Below are 23,302 nucleotides of genomic sequence, written 5' to 3'. Positions count from 1 at the left end.
AAAGCGCGTCAACTAACCCATGTAGGTTAGTGACGCGCTTTAAAAGTATTTAAGTGTTTAAAGCGCGTCAACTAACCTATGTAGGTTAGTGACGCGCTTTAAAAGTTTTTAACTGTTTAAAGCGCGTAACTAACCTACATAGGTTAGTTGACGCGCTTTAAACACTTAAATACTTTTAAAGGGCGTCACACACACACACACACACGCGGGGGGGTGCAAGGGGGGCCTTCGGCACCCACCCCTCCGTTAGGCAGCGTAGACCTCGTTTTATAACTTAAAGTACATGCAAGTTATGCAGAACGCGTCATAGACGTTTCTCAAATGCACACATCGCGTTGTGGACGATGAACACCGTCCACAACTGTACTGACTTGCACGACTGCACGTATTAGACAATTGACAAGCGCGTCGGCGACACGTTAGAACGCGAATTCACTAAGAGCAATCAGTCAATTCTAGTTTTAACTAAATTATTTTAGTTAAAACGCGAATTTACTAAAGCGGTCAATTAATTCTACTTTTAACTGAATTATTTCAGTTAAAACGCGAATGTACTAAAGCATTCAGTCAATTCTAGTTTTAATAACTAAATTCTTTCAGTTAGAACGCGAATTACCGAAAGAGCTTACAATTAGTTAAAACTAGAATTTACCAGTAAATTCGGGTTTTGACGGATTTCTGGTTTTAACTGTAACATATATATATATATATATATATAATACAGAAAACAGGCTCGTATATATAATAAAGAGATAAGGTTAACGGCCATGCAGCAAGGATGTTGAAAATGAAAATTATGTATTATTAACAATTAAGATGGGGACGTTTCGGCAACACCGTGCCTTCCTCAGCCACAATTTAATTACATTAAATAAACAAAATAGTCACGAATCGTACATTTCTACATCCAAATAAGTACGGTAACAATATGCAAAGTCGCAATCAATATACAAACGGTTTTAAGTCAGAAGATGAGTAAACGAGTATAATCTTGATCTTGTTAAATACGTAAAAACGGAATAGAAACGCATTATTAAAAAACTTGCTTAAATGTCCGAAGGGGTCCATGATTTATTCCACAGTCGACAATGGGAATTAATCGAGTCAAGTCAGCGAAGTCTGCACGTCAACCATAGCGAGTCAACAGATAAAAATTAAAATATGCGTTTGAGCTGTAACAACGGAAATAAATGTAGACATATGTTTTTGACCGTAATGTAAAACGTGTGAGAGACAATAAATGCGAATGTTAGAATTATACGTACTAATAATAATGAGGAATATCGTTATAATGATTTTAAGTACCGTACTGTTTTGAATCCTATGTGTGACTGCAATGAGCATTATCGCTGTCTCGCAATCGACTGACAACAACGTATGTCAATCGGACAGTAAATAAGTCCCTATGAATTGTCCGCAAGTTCGCTTAAAATACTAAAATAGGAACCATCAAGATACTCAGTGTCTTTATTGGAATTAATGCCATTCTTTTGCTCCTTTATGTGTATCATTTCCGAAATGAGTCGCTTGTAATAATTCGTCTCAAAGTCTAAAATTTCAGGATTGTTCCAATTAAATGTGTGATCAGAACTCAACATATGCTCCGTTATAACTGAATGTCTTGATGGATCCAATTTATAATTGTTTTTGTGTTCGTTGATTCTTGTTCTTAGTTGCCGTTTGGTTTGCCCCACATAAGAAGCATTACAATCATTGCAGTTAATTTTTTAGATAACATTATTGTTCGAACACAATGCATTAATATCTTTTTGTGTTTTTATGAATTTATTTAATTTGTTAAGAACTCTATACCCTATTATGTGTGCTTTTTTGTCGAAAAGATGAGCTGTTTTTTCGGAAATATTGTTTATAAACGGCATTACAATAATTTTTCTTCTATTATCAATCGCGTCATTTTCTTCCACCTCATTTTTATCGCACACTTTATGATTCAGTTTACCGTTGATTAATATGTTCATTCTTATATTGATTCTTCCAGAGCACTGGGCAAAAATAATCCCGACATTATTTTTACACGGGCAGACAAAGGCAACATTACAGTTGCTATGAACAAAGATCATTACATTCAAAAAACAGAGGAAATGTTAAAAGATGAAAGCACTTACACAATTGTGAAAAAGAACCCTGCTAAACAAGTTGAGAACAATTGCAACAATTTACTTAAAATTTGGTTCAACAAAGAGTATATTTCTAAACAAGATTATTATAGAATGCGTTCTAGTGACACACCATTACCTAAAGGGTATGCCCTTCCTAAAATCCACAAACAAAATCACCCGTTTAGAATAATTGTTTCCTCGATTAACACAGCTTTACATTCCCTTGCCAGTTTCCTACATAAGATTATCTATGACACAATACCAAAAACAAGAAGTCATGTTAATAATAGCTTTGACTTATATGGTGCGCTCTCCGGAATGAAAATCTCCAATTCGGATATACTCATATCTTTAGATGCGACTTCACTCTTCACAAATATTCTTCTAAATCTTACATTGGAGAGTATAAAAAAGAGGTGGACACATATTAAAAAAGGCACCAAAATCCCAAAAAAAGAGTTTCTAAGGGCCATAGAGTTCATATTGTCATCCACGTACTTTACATTCAATAATGTAACATATAAATAAACATTTGGCACTCCTATGGGATCTCCGTTATCCCCGATTATAGCTGATTTGGTAATGCAAGATTTAGAGGAAACAATACTAGAATCTATTGATTTCAATTTATCTTTTTATTACCGGTATGTCGACGATATAATATTGCCGGTTCCACGTGACAAAGCGCAATACATCTTAGACAAATTCAATAACTATCACGAAAGATTGAAGTTCACTACTGAATTTGAAAAGAACCGTACTTTAAGCTTTTTAGATCTGCAACTGCACATAATTAATGACACTGTTATCTTGGACTGGTATCACAAGGATACATTTTCAGGCAGATATTTGTCTTTTTATTCGAATCATCCTGAGTGCCATAAAATCGGCACGATATATGGGTTAGTCGATAGAGCCTTATTACTATCCCACCCTGTTTTCCAGTCCAAGAATATAAAATTGTGTATTAATATATTGAGAAACAATGGTTATCCTTTAGATTTAATTTTCAAAAGAATCAATATAAGAATGAACATATTAATCAACGGTAAACTGAATCATAAAGTGTGCGATAAAAATGAGGTGGAAGAAAATGACGCGATTGATAATAGAAGAAAAATTATTGTAATGCCGTTTATAAACAATATTTCCGAAAATACAGCTCATCTTTTCGACAAAAAAGCACACATAATAGGGTATAGAGTTCTTAACAAATTAAATAAATTCATAAAAACACAAATAGTATATTACACACCTAGGGCAGTAAAATAAGGAAGGTCTCAGATCACATGTAATTGTCGTCCGAGGCGGAGCCGAGGACGACAAACATGTGATCTGAGGCTTCCTTATTTACTGCCCGTGGTGTGTATACGATTTTTCTCCTCGACGGAGCCGAAACGCGACAACTTCATCCCGCGTAGCGGGATGAAAGTTGTCACTTTCGGCCCGGTGACGAGAAAAAGATATTAATGCATTGTGTTCGAACAATAATGTTATCTATAAAATTAACTGCAATGATTGTAATGCTTCTTATGTGGGGCAAACCAAACGGCAACTAAGAACAAGAATCAACGATCACAAAAACAATTATAAATTAGATCCATCAAGACATTCAGTTATAACGGAGCATATGTTGAGTTCTGATCACACATTTAATTGGAACAATCCTGAAATTTTAGACTTTGAGACGAATTATTACAAGCGACTCATTTCGGAAATGATACACATAAAGGAGCAAAAGAATGGCATTAATTCCAATAAAGACACTGAGTATCTTGATGGTTCCTATTTTAGTATTTTAAGCGAACTTGCGGACAATTTATAGGGACTTATTTACTGTCCGATTGACATACGTTGTTGTCATAACAATATTCAATGTTCAATATTTTGATCCAAGAAACTGGATCGAGATCTCGTGTCTTTAACAAAAAAGAACCCCTCCCCTAATTCGACCCCAAGCTATCGATCAAGCCTACTTAGAACTTGATCCGTTCACTCGTTATCGAGATCTCAACATCGCGAGTACTCGCAACTCGTCGCGTCGCGTAAAAGAGTCACGGTCGGTCTCGCTCCGCGTGTACTTGGCGCGAGACACTGCCGTGTCTCTTGATTAATATAATAATTTTAGATAATATAAATGTAAATAAATTTCTGTGGATGAATAAGTTTTAGACAGTGAAAATATTGATCTTAAAAATACTTCAAATATTTATATTAAGGTGACCTCATTGTATGCGTTTTATATATAATTTATAGATAATCTACTGTTCAATAAATCTTAAGTCTAATTTAAACTTTTTTTCAATTAAATATATACAGAGTGTCCCGTTTTAACTTTCGCATCGAAATATCTCGGTAAAAACGGGATTTTAGAAAAAAATTTGAATTGTCCTTGAGTAAGCACTTTTTAAAATTATTTCAAGATTAATTTAATTTTTTTAAATAGAACTATCTTAATTGTATTTTATGTAAATAGATTCCTTCTAATTTTTGTATGAATAGTTATAAGAGTAAAATAACTAAAGGTTTAATAGTTTACGAGATATTTTATATCTTAATCTGACATATTTTGATATAAAATACAAAATATCTCGTAACATATTTAGTTTTCGATAATCTTACGGTAATATTTATATACACAGAATGATGAGACAAATAAATTGGTGCAAAAAAGGCATAGTTCTTTTTCAGAAAAAATAATTTGCAATAGGCATAAGGCATAAACGTAAAATAATAGACAAAAATCCTTATAAATCAGAATTTATTCTTTGAATCTCAAATACAATTTTTGCAAAAGCAGATGGTCAAATTCTCTGAGTTCCAAATTAACCTCGATTTATTGCGAGCTCAATATTTACCTGACTACTCAGTTGCATAATTTACTCTTTCTCGTTGCGATCTTCTCGCACCGCTCTATGCAGAAGTAAAAATTGAGCCTCCTTTTTCCGAATTTTTACTTCTTGTGAGAACAGCTGACTCATCTATTTGTGTATCTACATTTGCTTCGACGTATTAACATGTTAAGTGTCGGTCAAATTTCCATGTCTACCCCATACGCCGGAGTGGGACCCCGCACTAAACCACGTGATTTTGAGCCCCGGTGAAAATGGCTGAATTTTTAATATGTTGTACCTTATGAGTCACTGAACAAATATTTCCTCAGGCAAAATGTCAAAAAAATGGACAGTTTCAGCGTTTTAACCCTTAAAAGCTTGAGGTCAGACCAGCAAAGATATCACTTTCGGATCAATGCGTGTTCGGGCGCGGAGCAGATTTTCACGCCGAGCTGAGGTTGCCGGGATCGTTCAGAGAGAACGAGAGGGATAACAGGCGGAAGCGAGAAAGTGCAAAAGCGTAATGAAGCAAGGAGCGAGGAGCGAGGAAGTCCAGATTCAGATCTGGCTGAAGCACACTCGTAGGGCAAAATAATGCACCGGTTTAGAACTTTGGTTACTCCATTTTTAATTAGCAGTTCGTGGCGATTACAACGTTCCCGCGACACTTGCTTCGATTTCACGCAGGCTAGCTGGGACTGAATTCGATCGGTCGTATGCGATTTCAGCGCAGAGAGTGATCTCTTGAGACGTACAGACCAGACTGCCTGCTGGCTCTGATTTCCAACACGAGAGAAAACGGCGCGATGCCCTTATTGGTTGATTCCGCGATCGCACGTGTCACGCTCCGCGAACGTGTCAAGATGAACGGGTCCACGCGGCCAGCACGGCAATATACATAGACGAGACGCTTTGCCGAACAATAAATATGTACTTAGGCGAAACGCTTGACTAAAGGAAACATAAATTTGACTCGAAGTCGTTACACGCTACTTATAACATGAAACTAGAATTATGAACATCTGACAATAAAATTGTTAGTCAATCCTAAACAATGCGGTTACTGTTATAAGGGAACAATATGAATTTTTAGTGAACAGATTAATTAAAAAGTAATTTGTTTATAATAGTATTGTTTAAACAATATGATAATTTTAAACAATTTAAACAATTTGAAAACGTCATTGTTTACAGGAACGATTCGGGGTGCTTTTTGTACGTGAGTCCCCTTGCCCCTCACGATTGGGGTGTTTTTTGTACATGAGTCCCCTTGCCTCTCACGACTCGGGATGCTTTCTGTACGTGAGTCCCCTTGCCTCTCACGACTCATAAATCTCGCTCATCTATTCACTTAGTTCCATAGCATCATTTAGATTGATAGGCTGCGCTCTATGAGCCGCATCCAAAATATTATTTAGTAGAGACGTAGCAGGATACAAAACATTTGGTTCATGACGTGCGTATCCAAGAAACCATAATACACTAGCAACATGAGCACACGAGCCAATACTCCTAGCACCTGTTTTACAAATACAGTGGTATCCATGAATAATGTTGTCATGAATATCATTATCGTGTTCATTCTCTTCAATGCTGTCGTATGCTATCCATAACTGATATTCTGCAGCATTGCGAAATTTAGAATATAGTCTGACTCTTAAAAAACCAGGTTCGTCAATGAGTTCATCTAACTGAAACTCTTCTTGTTTGTCTCGTTGAATCTTATCCTGTATGTAAGAAGGTGCCAAGTGAACTTGATATACACCTGCCGTTAGGTCTCGCAGATAATCTAAGGTAAGACGAGGAAAGTTAAGCACGTGATGTTGGTTAAGTTTTTTTCATCGTCCATTTCTGTTACGAAGATTGTCCGCTTCCCCTCGCGCTTGCACAATATTAACACAGTTTGGGATTTCTCTAACATTTCTCTCGCTAGTTGCGCATTGGCCTTTTTTATATGAATAAGAGAATGATATCTGTTTATTATCGTTCCAGCAATTCGATAAAAGTCACCAAGATTGTATATATGCGGTACATTAATTATTTGAGCAAAGAATTTAAACATAGATTTTATGTGACCGTTTCTTGCTTCAACTATCCATCTTGTTTTTGTGATTAAACGCGATTCATTTGCTTCTTCTGTTGATAGTTGACTCTGCCCCCGTTGAAGAAGAGCTGGCATTTTATTATGAATGCCTACGCGTTCAAGCCATGACGTAGCATCGCGATATCCACGGTCTAATATAAAAGTATCTCTATCTTGAAACCATTCTCTCATAGAATCAACATCCTTTTCGTATTCATTGCGCAGCATTGCAGCATCGTTATTTCGGGAGTCCGAAAAGTAGGGACCTTGAATTGCAAGGATATATCCGTCTGGAGCAACAACCAAAGCAGATTTTACTAACAAGGGAACCTCGCGAAGTGGAAAATTCTGATTTTAATGAAACTTTCCACACATGTAGGGGGAGTAAAAAGATAAATTTAGATATTTTTTGTAGCAGTCCAAAAACGGTTTTAAGGGGTGAAACCACCTCTCATATGTAGAGCGGTTTTTTGCTTTTCTCGATATATTTCGAAAAGTATTCGAGATATAAAAAAGTGTTTTAAATAAAAGTTTTATGGTAAAAACATCTCTATTTAACCACATTAATAAAATTTTGAAAAAAATATTTTGTTTAAAAAATTATTTTTAAAAAATATTATATTAATGTTGTTGAATAGAGGACATTTTACCATAAAACTTTTATTTGAAACATTTTTTTATATCTCGAATACTTTTCGAAATATATCGAGAAAAGCAAAAAACCGCTCTACATATGAGAGGTGGTTTCACCCCTTAAAACCGTTTTTGGGCCGCTACAAAAAATATCTAAATTCATCTTTTTACTCCCCCTACATGTGTGGAAAGTTTCATTAAAATCAGAATTTTCCACTTCGCGAGGTTCCCTTGTAAGTGTCGGCCTTTGTGAACGCAATAAGATTGCCGTAAAACTCGGAAGTTACTACTCTTAGGGATATACGAGTAAGTACCATCGATGTAAGCGATAGCTCTAGGCACATTCGGCTCTGGATTATACAGTGCGTTAGTAAATTCCATAACGTGCCTAGCTATGCAGTCTTCTCTCGTAATAGCCTGAAATCCAATATTGCTAGGTACAAATCGTTGCATTAAAGATTGTCTAACTATACTTATGGCCAGACTTACAGCCTGTCTACTCGAATAATTGAATATTACCTTCAGAAATTCGTTTGATAGCCCTTGTCGTAACTTGCACAAAAAGGTCAACAAATCTCTCTTAGTTACATATCTGTGACCTCCAGTTTGAGCTACTCGATCGCAAAATGTAAACAACTCGCGAAATTGTTCCTTTGTTATAGGAGCAATGCATTGAAATTCGTTGTCTGAAAAATAATTCTCATCTTCATACCTCCCTTGATTAATAGCCATGTTTTTTAGTTGCTGCAAAAATATTTGCAACTCTTATCCTTGTATAACATAAGGTCTATTAATAGACTGTAAGTCAGGGAGTAAAACTTGTAAGAAAAATCCATTTTCATCCAAGTGATGCGCGCAAGATCTTACGTTAGGAGGTACATAAATGTTTGTAGGAACAAAAATTTTAACTCTACATTCAATAGACAGTCTGTGCGTATTGCGGTCAACGTGACATATATCACAAGCATGATTTGCTTTTTGTTTCAAAACGTTCAACTTTAAGCAAGTAGGATCACGTAGGATACTTGCTATTTCATTAAGAACTGAACGATTATAATTTATACAGATTCTAGTGACATTTGTAACAGCAAGTGGTGGATGATCATTTTCGTCACGTTTATGAATAGCAATGTCTCGTTTGTTTGCATTATCATCATCAACTATTCGCGCCATTCGCGCTAGATCAAATGCTACGTTACATATGTAACACGACATTCGATTTCTGAAAGCCATAATGATGAAATATAATAGGAGTATACAATAAATTATTTTTTTACAAACTCGTTCGATTACAATTCCAGCCTTGGCATAAGCGCAATTATAATATACAGCATATATTTATCACTATTATAACCAAAAGGCATAAGTAAAATCCAAATATTTGCCGCTCTTGCATATAAGGGCGAGCGCACGTACAATGCCGTAATGCAGTGCTAGGAATTATTTAAACTTTTCGGTCCGATTTCTGAGGCAACGCCTCCTATTCCTCCACTACCGCTCAAGGCCGACGGCCGCAACGTTTCGCGCGCGATCGGTGGCTTTTTTTCATAAGGGTCAGGCTACTGGAATAGGTTTCACTATCAGCCATTTGTTTATTGCTAATTTTACAACAAATAATGCGCTATATAGCATCTCGAATCGTGACGGGCAAGGGGACTCACGTACAGAAAGCACCCCGAATCGTGAGGGACAAAGGGACTCACGTACAGAAAGCACCCCGAATCATGAGAGGCAAGGGGACTCATGTACAGAAAGCACCCCGAACCAATTATTGTTGTAAAAATAACATTTTGGATGCAGCTCATAGAGCGCAGTCTATCAATCCAAATGATGCTATGAAACTAGGTGAATAAATGAGCGAGATTTATGAGTCGTGAGAGGCAAGGGGACTCACGTACAGAAAGCACCCCGAATCATGAGAGGCAAGGGGACTCATGTACAAAAAACACCCCAATCGTGAAGGGCAAGGGGACTCATGTACAGAAAGCACCCCGAATCGTGAGAGGCAAGGGGACTCATGTACAAAAAACACCCCGAATCGTGAGAGGCAAGGGGACTCACGTACAGAAAGCACCCCGAATCGTGAGGGGTAAGGGGACTCACGTACAAAAAGCACTCCGAATCGTTCCTGTAAACAATGACGTTTTCAAATTGTTTAAACAATACTATTATATTGTTTAAACAATACTATCATAAACAAATTACTTTTTAATTATTTTGTTCACCAAAAATTTATATTTTTCCCTTATAACAGTAACCGCATTGATCCGAAAGTGATATCTTTGCTGGTCTGACCTAAAGCTTCTAAGGGTTGAAACGCTGAAACTGTCCATTTTTTGACATTTTGCCTGAAGAAATATTTGTTCAGTGACTTAAAAGGTACAACATGTTAAAAATTCAGCCATTTTCACCAGGGCCCAAAATCACGTGGTTTAGTGCGGGGTCCCTTACCTCTAAGGGCTATCGCACACAAAATTGCATAGGCTGTATAAACATAGCATGAGACCGTTAAACCAATGAGCATCCAGCACAAAGTCACCATTAATTTACATAAGATGCTTATTGGCCCAGGCGGTCTTATGCTATGCAGCTGTTTTTTTTGTGTGCGATAGTCTTAACTTAAACTTTAAGTTAGACCAAACTTTGGATAATTGCTTTTTTTTTAAATAAAGCAATATTTTGGGTGATAAAACATTTTTTATACTCAACGTTTGTTACAAGGACTTATGAATGTAATATATTTTCCTAGGACATGTCCTCGATGCTCGATACTTTAAAGATACTATTCGACAATTAAAGTTAGGTGTCCCGAAATAATACGTTCAAATTTTACGTAGTTTATATATCATGAGCTTACTTCGAGGTCATCTTTTATATGATGTCCTCGAAGTAAGCTTACGATATATAAACTACGTAAAATTTGAACGTATTATTTCGAGACATCTTTTATATGATGACCTCGAAGTAAGCTTACAATAAATAAATTACGTAAAATTTGAACGTATTATTTCGGGACACCTAACTTTAACTGACGAATAGTCTGTTTAAAGTATAATTCGAGGACATGTCCTAGGAAAATACGTTACATTCATGAGTCCTCATAGTAAACGTTGAGTATAAAAAATGTTTTAACACCCAAAATATTGCTTTATTTTAAAAAAGAACACTTTTCCAAAGTTCGGGGGATTATCTAACATGGTTTGCAATTAAAAAAATAGGGTGTCCCAAAAAATACGTCTGACATATATATAAGTAGTGTATATAGGCCGATTCCACTCCGGGAGCTCCGAGGGGGGGTGAGGAAAAGGGGGGTATCGGATTTCGCGGGGGGGTGAGGGGGGGGGGGGAGGAGCGTGGTATCGGGTTACACAGGGGTATCGGGTTACACAGGGGTATCGGGTTACACAAGGGTATCGGGTTACACAAGGGTATCGGATTTCGCGGGGGAGAGGGAGTTGACCTTGACATACCACCGGGATGAGTCACCGGGATGACTCACCGGGATGACTCACCGGGGATGACTCACCCGCGCCGCGGGTCCGCGGGAGGGGAAGTCCGCGTTCGCGGTCGCGGTCGCGGTCGCGCCGCGGGGGCCGCGCGAGGGTCCGCGGGAGCCGCGTCGCGGTCGCGGTCGCGCCGCGGGGGCCTCGTTCGCAACGACGCGCCGCTAGGCGGCGCACAATGGTAAGACTAACTCGATAGGGCACGTAGTAGCGTGTTTTTTGTGTTTTTTATTGTCGATGACGCATCGAACCTGTCGGGACACGTTCGTCGTAAACAACATTTTTCTAGGAAAAGGGGGGCGGTTATCGCGCGTAGATTAAACAATCTATCTACGCAGTACGTGAAAGACAAAGGAAAAAATGACGTCATCGGGACGATGATCGACCCGATAACGCATCGAACCTGTCCAAACATGTTCGTCGTAAACAACATTTTTCTAGGAAAAGGGGGGCGGTTATCGCGCGTAGACTAAACAATCGATTATCTCGTAGACTAAACAATCAAACCTGTCGGGACACGTTCGACGTAAACAACATTTTTCTAAGAAAAGGGGGCGGTTATCGCGCGTAGACTAAACAATCTATCTACGTAGTACGTGAAAGACAAAGGAAAAAAATGACGTCATCGGGACGATGATCGACCCGATAACGCATCGAACCTGTCGGAACATGTTCGTCGTAAACAACGTATGATAAAAGTTAGGTATAGGGAAGGACATGCACGCAAAAGAAAAATACATCATTCGTTTTAGGGTGTAAAAAAAGCCTGTTTATTTAACTCTTCTTTTACATAATATATCTTACGTGCTAAAAAACTAAAGCTGCGAGCTCACAATCGATGAGCTGATTCGTATTGAACGCATCGCTAGCGTATATTGCATTCGACGCTTCCCTGGGATCCGTCACGGTGGACGCGATATCGGAGAACTGTGCAAATTTTGCATCGACCGCCGCAAGGATTCTGACCAAACGATCGAATCTCGCTTCGATGCACCGATCGAGATCGAACATACGATGCAGCGTCGATTCGGTCATCATCAAGCGTACGTTTACAGATTCGAGACGTATGAGTTTGACGTTATTAACCGACGTACAAACTCTCACCGTTAGCGGTCCAACGTTTATAAAACTATGGGCATCTTTGAAGTCGTTGCGAAAGAAATTCTGAATATTTCGTCGTTGCTCGTAGAGTGCCTTCCACGTTTCGAGAGACAACAGCAGTTCCTTTCCTCGATGATCTCCAACGGCAATCTCCACATAGCTCGGTGGGCCCACGTTGATGCCAATTTCGAGGAATTTGTATCCCGTAGCTGTCAGCGCGTATCGTCTGCTGAGTATGCGAACTGCGCGACGGTCCCCCGAAATGCTGGATAAAAGAAATGAAATTAGTTTTTTGTATTTTTCATAAGTATTACAATATGCAAAGATATAAAAACTGGGGGGAGACTCTATATGTTAATTTTCTCTCAAACAAAACTTATCTATCATATCTGGCCTCATACGTTTGAGTTTCAACGTTGTGAATCGGCACGTAATAATTCACGGCATTCACGCGTTTTGCACCGTTGTTGCTGCTGCTGCTGTTGCATCCTTCAAAGGAGAACATTTTTTCGCTCTCTAGGCTCTGAGAAGTTGTCCGTCAGTACAAGCGATCGCGACGAGACTGCTCATTTGAAATTACTCGAGTATACGCGACAACTCCAAAAAGTAATAATGTGGTGGTGGGGGAAGGGGAAGCGGGAGGGGGAATTAATGTTTATAGAATTGCGCAGTGGATTTTTTAGGAGAGAGGGAAGAAAAGCCTACTCTAACGGTGATGATGGAGGAGGGGAGGAGGAGTAAGAAATAAAACATAAAAAAGTTATATATAATTTATTTATTAAAAAAAGATCGCAAATCTTTATGGCGTCGCGCGCGACCACCAATTAAATAGTTTTATTACATTTTGTAACGCGCAATTCTTTTCATGTTTTCCGCATCGCATAGTATTGGTGTCATCTAGTTTATTCAAAGATTCAATATCTTCGTAATGCGCATCCAGAGTCTCGACGATTAGGTTTTTTCGCGCATAATTCTCCAGCAGATCCACCAGCCATTCTCGTTTCTGGCATCCCTTGACGTACACGAGAGTCGGCATCTCGTCGTCATCGTCTTCTTCTTCTTCTTCTTCCATACCAAGCACGGCCGACGTAATCAGGCGTTTCACCATGCTGTACGGTACGTTTCCGTCTTCCCATCGTAATCCATGGTGATTGTGAATCAACCAGGTAGCGCACGATTTGTCCGATTTTGTGAGGAGATTCCACGGCATGGGGTACGTAAAGATATGATGCGTCAGAACGCAACCTTTTCTCAGCACCGCCACCTCCTTTACGACAAATTTCATCCCGACGAGGAATCCTTGCAGGTCCACGAACGTTGGTACGGACATGACGAGATTTCTTTATCTCTCTATCTCCCTCGTCGATGCGTCAATCGAGAGGAATGACATGCAACTCTGCGAACCGTCTCGCGACACTCTGATTTATACTTCCCCCTCCCTCCTTCCCTTGCCCCTCTAAATAATGGTATTGGAGAGTGATGGAAAGAGAGAGAAAATAATATTCACGTCGACGTTGCCGCGAACACTCAGACTATTTTGCGCACCACGTTCGTCAACGGGTTGTACTCAATCACGCGGTCGTGTATGATGAGACAGTACGCGGAGGTATTCGGCGGTACATTCTCCATGCAGTCGAATTCTATTCTGACATCCACGGTGGCGTTTTTGACGGATTCGTTTTGGCGGGAGCAATCGATGATCACGAACGGGCCGTTACGTAGAAAAGTCGAGACAGTGAGACTCGGCTCGAGATATTCGTATCCGTAGTAGCCCTTGCAGAAACGCGCATACATATCGTACAGAATCGCCCATCAGTGTTTGCCAAAGTCCAAATTCAGATCGTCGTACGGATAAACTTCCGAGTTTAGATAGAGTTTTACGTTGGTCAAGTTGCAGTCGTCGAATCGGCTTGTGTCGGCGGACATGACATTCTTCCGACCCGTCTGCAGAGCGAAGACGACGTATCGCGGTTTCTCGAGCTGAGTCGCGGTCTTAATGGCCCACGAGTGCTTGGTCGTGTTCTGCAACAGGGGATACTCGTACAGATCCCACGAACGGAAACCCATACTTAGATATCGTCCGTCTTCCAAGGCGCGCAGCATCGACAGCTTGTTGATCTCATTCAATACCACGTGAGGCATTCGCCATTGTATCTTGAGTATTTTGATAGTAGGCTCCAACGCGAGACTTCCCACCAGGGAATTGTTGTCGTTGCGCGCTCGTATCAAGATCAATTCGTGACGAGCGTTGATCACCACGCGTTTGTAATCCTCGCAAAATCCCAGTAACAAGTTGAGCGGTACGCAGAAATTGAAATATCCGTTCGGATTATTATGTGGTTCCCAGCCCGCGTTTCGCAGGATCACACTTCTGTCGGACGATACCGTAACGTAGTTCTTCAGCGTGCTGGTTATTCCTACGTTTCTGCAACGATCAATCTCCATACCGTCGAGCTCGTATCGAATCTCATCGAACATAAACGCGACGCAATTAGTACCCAATACCACATTATCGACTTGGTCGGCTGCTCTGGTCACCGTCAATGTTCCTTCGATGTAGAGAAAACTTTCGCACGGCAACGTATACAGATCCTGCTGTTGTATGGGTATTCGTATCTCGTCGCTATAATCAAACGTTGTGTTGGCGTACGGGTTGTACGTGTGAGTCTCAATCTTGACGATGCGATCGTCAAAGACCGGCTCGCTTCCGATGTTGAGAATTTCAGTCATCGTTCAGATGTTTTGCACCGCGAATCCCAGAGATTGTAAAAACTTAACGTTTGACGCGTTGAGCTTCTTTCTCGTCGCTTGTTTAACGCCACCGAATGTCGACTTGACGATATCGTCGATCGGTGCAGCCGTAAAGATATTACTGTTATCTGTCGCGTGCTCCGAGTCGTTCAACACTAGCATCTCATGTGTCGCGCGTACACTCACGCTCACGTATACACTGGCGCGTTATCGCTCTCGCCGTCGTACGTGCAATCTGACGGTGATCTCTTCTCCTCGAAAATCGAGCAATCGTCCGTCTTGATCAGCGACGCGTATCGTTAGATTTGTAACGCTCCGCGCGATGATCGGCAGATAAATGATCTGCGCCGGCGTTTCCGATATCTTATATCCCGGTGGTACGCTCGGTGAAAATTCGTGTATCGTATGAACACGTTTGTCGTTGCTGTACGCACCCGCGGTCACGTTACACTCCACGCGGATAATGTTTACGTTGATAATATTAATCGGTGCGTCCGATTCGTGCCACTGTCCCGGCTGCAATATACGCGTCGACGAGAATCCCAGCAGCGATCCGACGTTGTTCGGTTTGTTAAAATTCACTCGGAAAGCGCACTTGATCTCACTCTTCATCGTATTGTAATTTGCGCGAAGCACTATCGGGTATTCCGCGACCTCGTCTTCGTAGCCGTTCGCGCGAACGGTCTCCTCTCGCGCGATATCCGCGATCGACGTACGACGATCGTCGTTGGAACGAACCACGCGTCGCGGACGTTTACGTGAAATTTCACGTTTCAAAAACTCGTGTATGGCTCGTATCTCGTACGATCCCTCGGGAATCGTAATTTCCGTGTCATCCTCGTCGAAATAAAATTTATTATTCGAAGAATTCACGTTCGGAATCGTGTGATAAGTCTCGAAACACGTTAGACCGAGCTCGTAGTCACCGTCGCTCAGATCCACGGCGGGAAAATAGTGCTCCGCGAGGATGCTACTCTTCCCGGTCAGCGTAAACGTTATAGACATATCGGCGGAAGCTGGTCGACGAACACTGAGTCTCCGCACGGCGCGTCGTCAGGTTTTAAATTAACGCCGATCGTCATCGATCGTCCGGAAAAATTGCAAGCACAACTGACCACAGATGCTCTGATCGTAGCGCTGATAAGATGTGTGATTATACTCAATTTTCGTCACGCTCGGTCCGAAATATCGCACCAGTTCTTTCGGTGGTTGAAGATTGCCGAAACTGTCGAAATATACGACTCGATCTCCCCTCTTGGCGTACGCTACCCAATGAGTACCGGGGCCGGCTGCATCGTCCAAATTCACGATACCGCTCTCGTTTCGACGTATACCATCGACGATCGGTAACGAATCACGCATGAAAACACCTCTGAAGAACGGTACGCGCATTCGCCTTGCCAGTCGACTCAATTGTACGTTAGTCGTAACACCCGTGGGCATATTCAACGTCTTCTTTGATGTTTTTTTTTTTTTTTTAATCTTCAACGCTACTCCTCGCCCGCGTTTGTGTGGGCCGAGATACAATCCTTGTCCATATTTGTACGGAGCGAGATAAAGTCCGCAACCTTCTATGGCGCGATTGTGACGTTGCGTCTCTTCCAGCTGACGTCGCGCGGCTTTGCTAGCGTTCATCGCCGTTGTAATTCCGGCCGCTCCGCCGGCCAGAGAACCGAGAACTCCCAACAACGGTAGAATCGGCAATACGCCGCCTCGTTTCGCTGCCGGAAGTATCCGTTTTTTCGAATCCGCTCTTTTCTTCATCTTCATCTTCGTCTGGGTCTTCGCCTTTGTCTTCGCCTTTATTTTCAAACCCATTCCGAGCTTCGTCTTAGCCTTCATGGCCGCCCAGACGGCTGTAGCGGCAGCTCTCTCTCCGAGAGTCGAATCTCTCGCGATGACGCGTCCCAACGCTCTTTCGGCGAGTATCTCGTCCGCCGCGTGTCTCTCGGTGAGGCCTTTGTTACGCGAATAGTATATGTCGTGCTCGCGACACGCCGCGTCCAATGGATTTACACCCGGATCACCTCTAGCCAATCGTTCTCGCAAACGAGTTTCCGGACCGCAATACTGATAGCCGGGAATGTGCAGTTCGAACGGAAGTGCACCTATCGCGCGATTAAACAGGCCTCTACCTGTTTTAATTTTTTTCGTTGACATTCGCCGCAATCCTTTATCATTGGCGCGGGACCGTCGATGTGCGTTCGCTGCCACGGTTGATTGTAATGTGCGTCACAGCGACGATAGGTCTGAACCTCCAAATCCGCCTTTATATGCTGCGGAAGCTTATCCCACACATAGTAGACGTGATCACCGCACACTTGCAATAGAACGGCTTTCGGTACGAATTGCAGCTGTTCGGCACTAAAATCGCGAATGTCCGAAGGTCTCGACAGCAGGACGAACATCTTTGCGACTGAGCGATTCGCGATGTCGCGCACCTATAAATAGACGTTCGAACGAGAAAGTTCGATTCAGTCGTACAAAGTGTGAGGAAAAAAAAAATGAGATTCGTGCGGCAACCGTTAGCGATTCGCGTGACGAATTGCGACGACAGATCACGGTCGATGGAGGGCAACGTGGATAGGCGCAGACACGGTACGATGCTACCGACTACTATACGCGCGATCATTTGCGGTCCCTCGAATTGCGGTAAAACCAACGTTCTGATAAGTTTGTTGGAAAGTCCGCACGGTGTACGTTTCGAGAACGTGTACGTGTACTCGAAATCGCTGCAACAACCGAAATACCGATATCTGGAGAATTTATTGACATCAATCGACGAAATCGGCTACTACACCTTCTCCAATAACAGTGACGTCATTCCACCGAGCGACGCGTGTCCGAACTCGATATTCGTCTTCGACGACGTGGCGTGCGATAAGCAAGACACTGTGAGAGAGTATTTCTCGATGGGCAGGCACTCGAACGTCGACTGCTTTTATCTCTGTCAAACGTACGCGAGAATACCGAAACATCTGATACGCGACAACGCGAATCTGCTGATCCTATTCAAACAGGATGGTACTAATTTGAAACACGTGTACAATGATCATGTAAATACCGACATGTCGTACGATGAATTTTGCTCGTTGTGTCACGATTGTTGGCAATGCAAGTACGGATTCGTAGTGATAGACAAGGACAGCGCGCTTTCGAACGGGCGATACAGAAAAGGATTTAACGTGTTCGCGATACCGCAAAAGCGGTCAGTCGTCGTCGATACGTCGTCGAAGGTGAAACAACGTTAGTGTTACGGAGAAAGAGATCGACACTCTGCATAATTTTTTTCCCCCCACGATGGCTGCGATCGACGGGAGCGAGACTATTCGCGAACGCGAGAAGATCGTGAAAGATATTGCGAAAACGAGTAATTCAATTCGCAAGAAACTTCGCGCTTTGAAGACCGGTAAGATCGAGAAGGACATTGAGTTGGACACGCACTTTAAACCTCTCATCGAGCCGTTGAAAAAGATCGTCGACAACTCGAGCTTGATCGCGGTGAAAAAAGAGGAGCCGACGGAGAGCGACGCTGACGTGAAAATCGAACCGCTATCCGTTCAACAGCGCGAAGAGGAGGTTGAGGATGCTACACCGAAGAGAAAGAAGAAACGATTAGACTCCTGGTCGGATCTGTCATCGACACCGCATAAATCTAATCAATCGATTGTACTACCGATAACCGCTACACCGATAACCTCTACACCGATAACCTCTACACCGACGCAAACCGTGCAAAGTACAAGTCCCGAATTTCTCAAAATCGTGGATGTTTTCGAAACCACGGACGACTCAATCGGGACGACCGTTAAAAAGCGGTTGCAAACGTCGAAGGGTCGAGAATGGTTTATAGAATCGTTGCAAGATCACTTGGGTCCCCTGAGCCGAATTTACATCGCAGAGGTATTGAGCGCCTATCCAACAATAGACATAGCGTACGGCGTTTATCTCGGCAAGAATGAATTGATGCTTGGTAATAAACGTTTTGACGTGGACAAAACGGATAACATTTATATCGACGGCGTACGATACGCCGGCACACCCGGTATTTACGAGTTGATTTTCAAGAGAGTACCCGATTACGATATCTACACGGAAGACGATATGCAAAAGTACAAGAGCATACTGTTGGCAACGAGTGCTCATAAATACAAGCACGATCCTCACGAGCGACGAAAGGGCAACGTGGGATACAAGTATACACAGGTAATCGCACCGTTGATGTCGACCGAATCCAAGAAGAAAAAATCCGGAAAGGGATTATTCGCACCTCGCGCGATGACGCTAACCGATAATAAGATCGACTACGTGCACTGGGACGACCCCAACGAGCTGGTGGATCGTTTGCGATTGCTCGACGCTTCGCGTCAAGCTGGCAACAATGCCCACGACAATGAGATCATGTCGATCATCGAGGAACTTCGCGAGGCTGGGATTATTGTAAATTAAACGGTGCGACAGCGATCCGTTCAATCGGTGTCGAAATGCCGATCAATAAATTTGGATTGTTCGAGCAGCGCGAAGACGCGACGAATACCATTTCCTATCATTATTGGTGGAGCGGATTAGTGAGAAATTTCGTGCGCGACAACGCTCTGTGTCGCGCCGCCACGGACTTTGATGCAAGATCGCGCAAGATTCGTCGCGTAGCGCAACCTGAGACTGACGGTGACGCTGTTAACAAAATATACGTTGATCAATGCTTTAAAAGTCTGACAGATCAATGGAAAGAGTCAGACGAGAAGCTTACCGCGTTCGAGAAGGATGTGCGAGCGTTACAGGCTGCGGTGAACGAGCTTCGACGTGCAAATATCAGTAGATTGGAAATGGCTAATGAAGGATGAAGAAACGGTTCAGCAGAAACGACTATCGAACGGCGACGAGTGAAGAGAAGCAACGGTTAATTAACGACGGTGACGAACAGCAACGAACGAATCGAGAACAGTTGTCGGACGGCTGTCGAGCGGTTCAAGAACGGTTGTCGGACGGTTGTCGAACGATTCAAAAACAGGTTAGGAACGATTACGAGCGGTTTAGAAACAGCTGTGAACTACGCGGAGACAGGAAAGGCTACAAACAGCTAAAGAACGTCGACGACGATGACGACGATGAGTGACAAGAAGCAGTTAACTGACAACGACGAACGACAACGAACGGTTCGAGAACGGCTCGATATGGTTTCTAAGCGGTTCAGAAACAGCGATGAACGACGCAGAAACATAAACAGAAACGGTTACGTACAGCCAAAGAACGACGATCGACAGTCAACGAAACGCTAACCGAACATGAGACCGTTAAAATCGACCGATGTGGATAAAAATATCGAAAAGCGACGGTTGGTGGACGAATTGCATGCACCGGCGAAAAGAAATTTTCCCCGCAGACACGTCATAGTGCGAGGGTACGACGACCTGTGACAGGCTGATATCGTCGAGATGCGTCCGTACTCGCGTTTCAACGGAGGCTACCACTACATACTCACCGTCATCGATGTGTTGAGCAAGTACGCGTGGGCCGTGCCGCTCAAGGGTAAAGGTGGCAGCGAGACAGCTGACGCTATCGCTGAGATAATTCGAGATAGCGGAAGGTGCCCTAGTAATCTACAAACCGACATGGGGAAGGAATTTTACAACACCGACGTGCAACGTCTCGTGAGAAAACACGGTATAAATCATTATTCCACGTATTCGGTGATGAAGGCGTCGGTCGTCGAGCGATTCAATCGCACGTTAAAACGAAATCTGGAAGGAAGGAATAATCGCGCCAATCATAAAGAAAGGGGAAGGTAAAAGGGCGGAGAAGTATAGAGGAGTGACAATAATGTCGTCTTTATATAAGATGAGAGAGGAGATAGAGAGAAAAAGAATAGTGCCACAAAATCAGACAGGCTTCAGAAGGGGGATGGGAACTATAGACAATATATATGTGTTGAATTACTTGGTGAACAGAAGGTTAGAAAAAAAGGGGTGAAAACTGATAGCATGTTTTGTGGACCTGAAGGCGGCATTTGACTCGGTGGATAGAGGAGTACTGATAAAATTAATGAGAGAAAGGGGAATAAGGGAAGGGCTGGTGAGGAGAACGGAGGAGATTCTAAGGGAGACGAGAAGCAGGGTAAGGGTAGGAAACGGATGGGGGAAGAGTTCTGGACGGGAAGGGGTGTAAGGGATGCCCATTGAGCCCGTTATTGTTCAATGTGTTGCAACGATGCGCCCCCAAATCTGCATCGTTCCGGCAGGAACATTACGCCGAGACCACCCAGCCGACCACCCGCGGGGTGAAGAACGGGCACGGTATACCCAATGTATGTTTAATTACGCCATGTATCGTTAGGAAGTCCGCGAACGGACTTACCGCGGCAACCACCTCGACGCACCGAGCGAGGCCGAAGGCGGCCGAAGACCGCCGAACGCGATCGCAGCGTCGGGACGCCGTAAGCACGGATCGTTCCGCCGCACCGTCCCGGCGCTCGCGACCGCCGTCGCTACCCCACCACGCCGCGACGCCGCCGCGACGCGTATATAAGCCCGGCGTCGCTGGAACAATTCGCGATTCCTGATCATCCGTCTCACCGACCGCACCGATCCTGAGTTTCTACACCAAGTCAGAAAAGAAGGTAGAGCGCCTCTGGCATTCTCTGTCTTCGTCGAGTGTGTCTCGACAAACGACTAGCTTCCTCCCCGAGGATATTCGACCGAGGGCAGAGCGCTTCTCTGCCTCCACCGAGCGCTTCTCGATCGGAACCGCTCCACATCGCGGCGCTTGCAGTCGGCCTCCACCGAACGCTGCCCGGTGGCCGTACTCGCGCCGTTTCTCCTCGAGCTAGCCGCTCGTAGCCACTGCCGAGTGTTTCTCGGTGGTCGATCTCGCGCTAAGTTCGATCCCGCCGCCAACCGCGCCGAATTACCGCGGTCTTGCCCGCGCTTCGCGATCTACGCCGCGCGCCATTTTCCCGCGCTCCGATCCGCACCGCCCGGGAAAACCGGCTCCGCCTGTACCGATACTCATTGTAACACGATTCGGCCCGCGAGACCGCCGAAAGTCCCGGCTCCGCCCCGTACGTACTGCGAGTTACCGCGCGCCGCCCGCGACACATCACTCATTGTATCTATCATGATCGTTCATTGCTATTAAATAAACGTTGTTATTTTGTTAAACCGGACGAATACGCTTCATTTTGTCGGCACCCACCTTGCCTCTGTCCCTCCGCGCCTCCGTCGAACCTAGACCCGCCGCGAGCTAGATCCGCGCTTCGACAACAGGTTGTTTTAGTGTTATTGGCGGATATGGAACAGGAAATGGGCAGAGTTAAATGGGGAGGCATAATGTTAGGAGGCAAGAGGGTGTATACATTGGCGTATGCAGACGACGTAGTGTTAATGGCGGAGGACGAGGATCAAATGAGGAGCATGTTGGAAAGATTGGAAGGATACCTAAGCAGGAAGAGGTTGGAGCTAAATGTGGGAAAAACAAAAATAATGAGATTTAGGAAAGGGGGAGGGAGGGACAGTAAGAAAAGGTGGAGATAAGAAGGAAAAGAACTAGGAGAGGTGAAGGAATTTTGATACTTAGGGTACATGTTTCAAAGGAATGGAGGGCAGGAAGCGCAGGTAAGGGAAAGGATCAAGAAAGCAGAGGCAGTGATGGGGAAGGTCTGGGGAATAGGGAAGAGGAGATTTGGGAGAGACTGGAGAAAAAGGCTGTGGCTGTTTGATAGACTGGTGTGGACGGTCCTGGGATATGGAGCGGAAATATGGGGGTGGAAAGAAAGGAAAGGAATGGAAAAGATAGAAGAGAGGTATATCAGATGGGTCTTGGGAGTAGATGGAAGAACACCGTGGTACCTTGTCAGGGAGGAGATGTAAAGGGAGAAATTAAGAGGAAGGGCAGGGAGATTTGAGAAAAAGTTAGAGAAGGGTAGAGGAAGTAAACTGGCGAGGATATGTTGGGAGGAGTTGAAGGGAAGGGAGAAGGAAGGGAAAACAGGTTCGTGCTGGGAGAGGGAAAGAGGGAAGTTCTTTGAAGACAGAGGAGTAGAGTTAAAAGATCTGGAAAGCCTGAGAGAAGATGGTGACGAATGGTATAACAAACTGTTTGGTAGGGATAAAGAAGTCCAAAGGAGAGAGAGATGGGTGAGGATCGAGGAATCAGACTTGTGACGTGACATTTGTCGCGTCCTCCGCCCAGACGGTAGCTCGGCCGAGGCGAGGGGAAGGTCAGGGATGGCGCCTCGACTCGAGTCGAGGAAGGGCTACCCGCGTTAACTAACCTTTTCTA

At 43.4% G+C, this 23,302-nt stretch overlaps 2 protein-coding genes across 4 annotated transcripts in view; one reads left to right on the top strand and one right to left on the bottom strand.

Annotated features, from left to right (window-relative positions):
- LOC139814922 (sodium channel protein Nach) overlaps positions 1 to 23,302 on the top strand; it is a 364,065-nt gene that overhangs the window by 90,809 nt on the left and 249,954 nt on the right. The gene's annotated exons all lie outside the window — the stretch shown is intronic.
- LOC139814816 (uncharacterized) lies at positions 11,841 to 13,604 on the bottom strand. Its single transcript, XM_071781316.1, has 2 exons — positions 13,349 to 13,604; positions 11,841 to 12,621 (listed from the first exon to the last, which is right to left on the bottom strand). The coding sequence occupies exons 1-2, from the start codon at positions 13,602 to 13,604 to the stop codon at positions 11,981 to 11,983; spliced, it is 897 nt and encodes a 298-aa protein (XP_071637417.1). The 3' UTR covers positions 11,841 to 11,980.

The sequence above is a fragment of the Temnothorax longispinosus genome, chromosome 6 (genome assembly GCF_030848805.1).
Source record: "Temnothorax longispinosus isolate EJ_2023e chromosome 6, Tlon_JGU_v1, whole genome shotgun sequence".
Lineage (NCBI taxonomy): Eukaryota > Metazoa > Arthropoda > Insecta > Hymenoptera > Formicidae > Temnothorax > Temnothorax longispinosus.
Note: the sequence above shows the minus strand (reverse complement) of the source record. Positions and strands in the feature narration are given on the sequence as shown.

Excerpts from the sequence above, each read along its gene's own strand:
- LOC139814816 (XM_071781316.1), bottom strand. The coding sequence starts at position 13,604 with ATGTCCGTACCAACGTTCGTGGACCTGCAAGGATTCCTCGTCGGGATG. Across the intron at positions 12,622-13,348 it reads GATTACGTCGGCCGTGCTTG|AGTCTCCCCCCAGTTTTTAT; the intron begins GTATGGAAGAAG and ends ATTAACATATAG.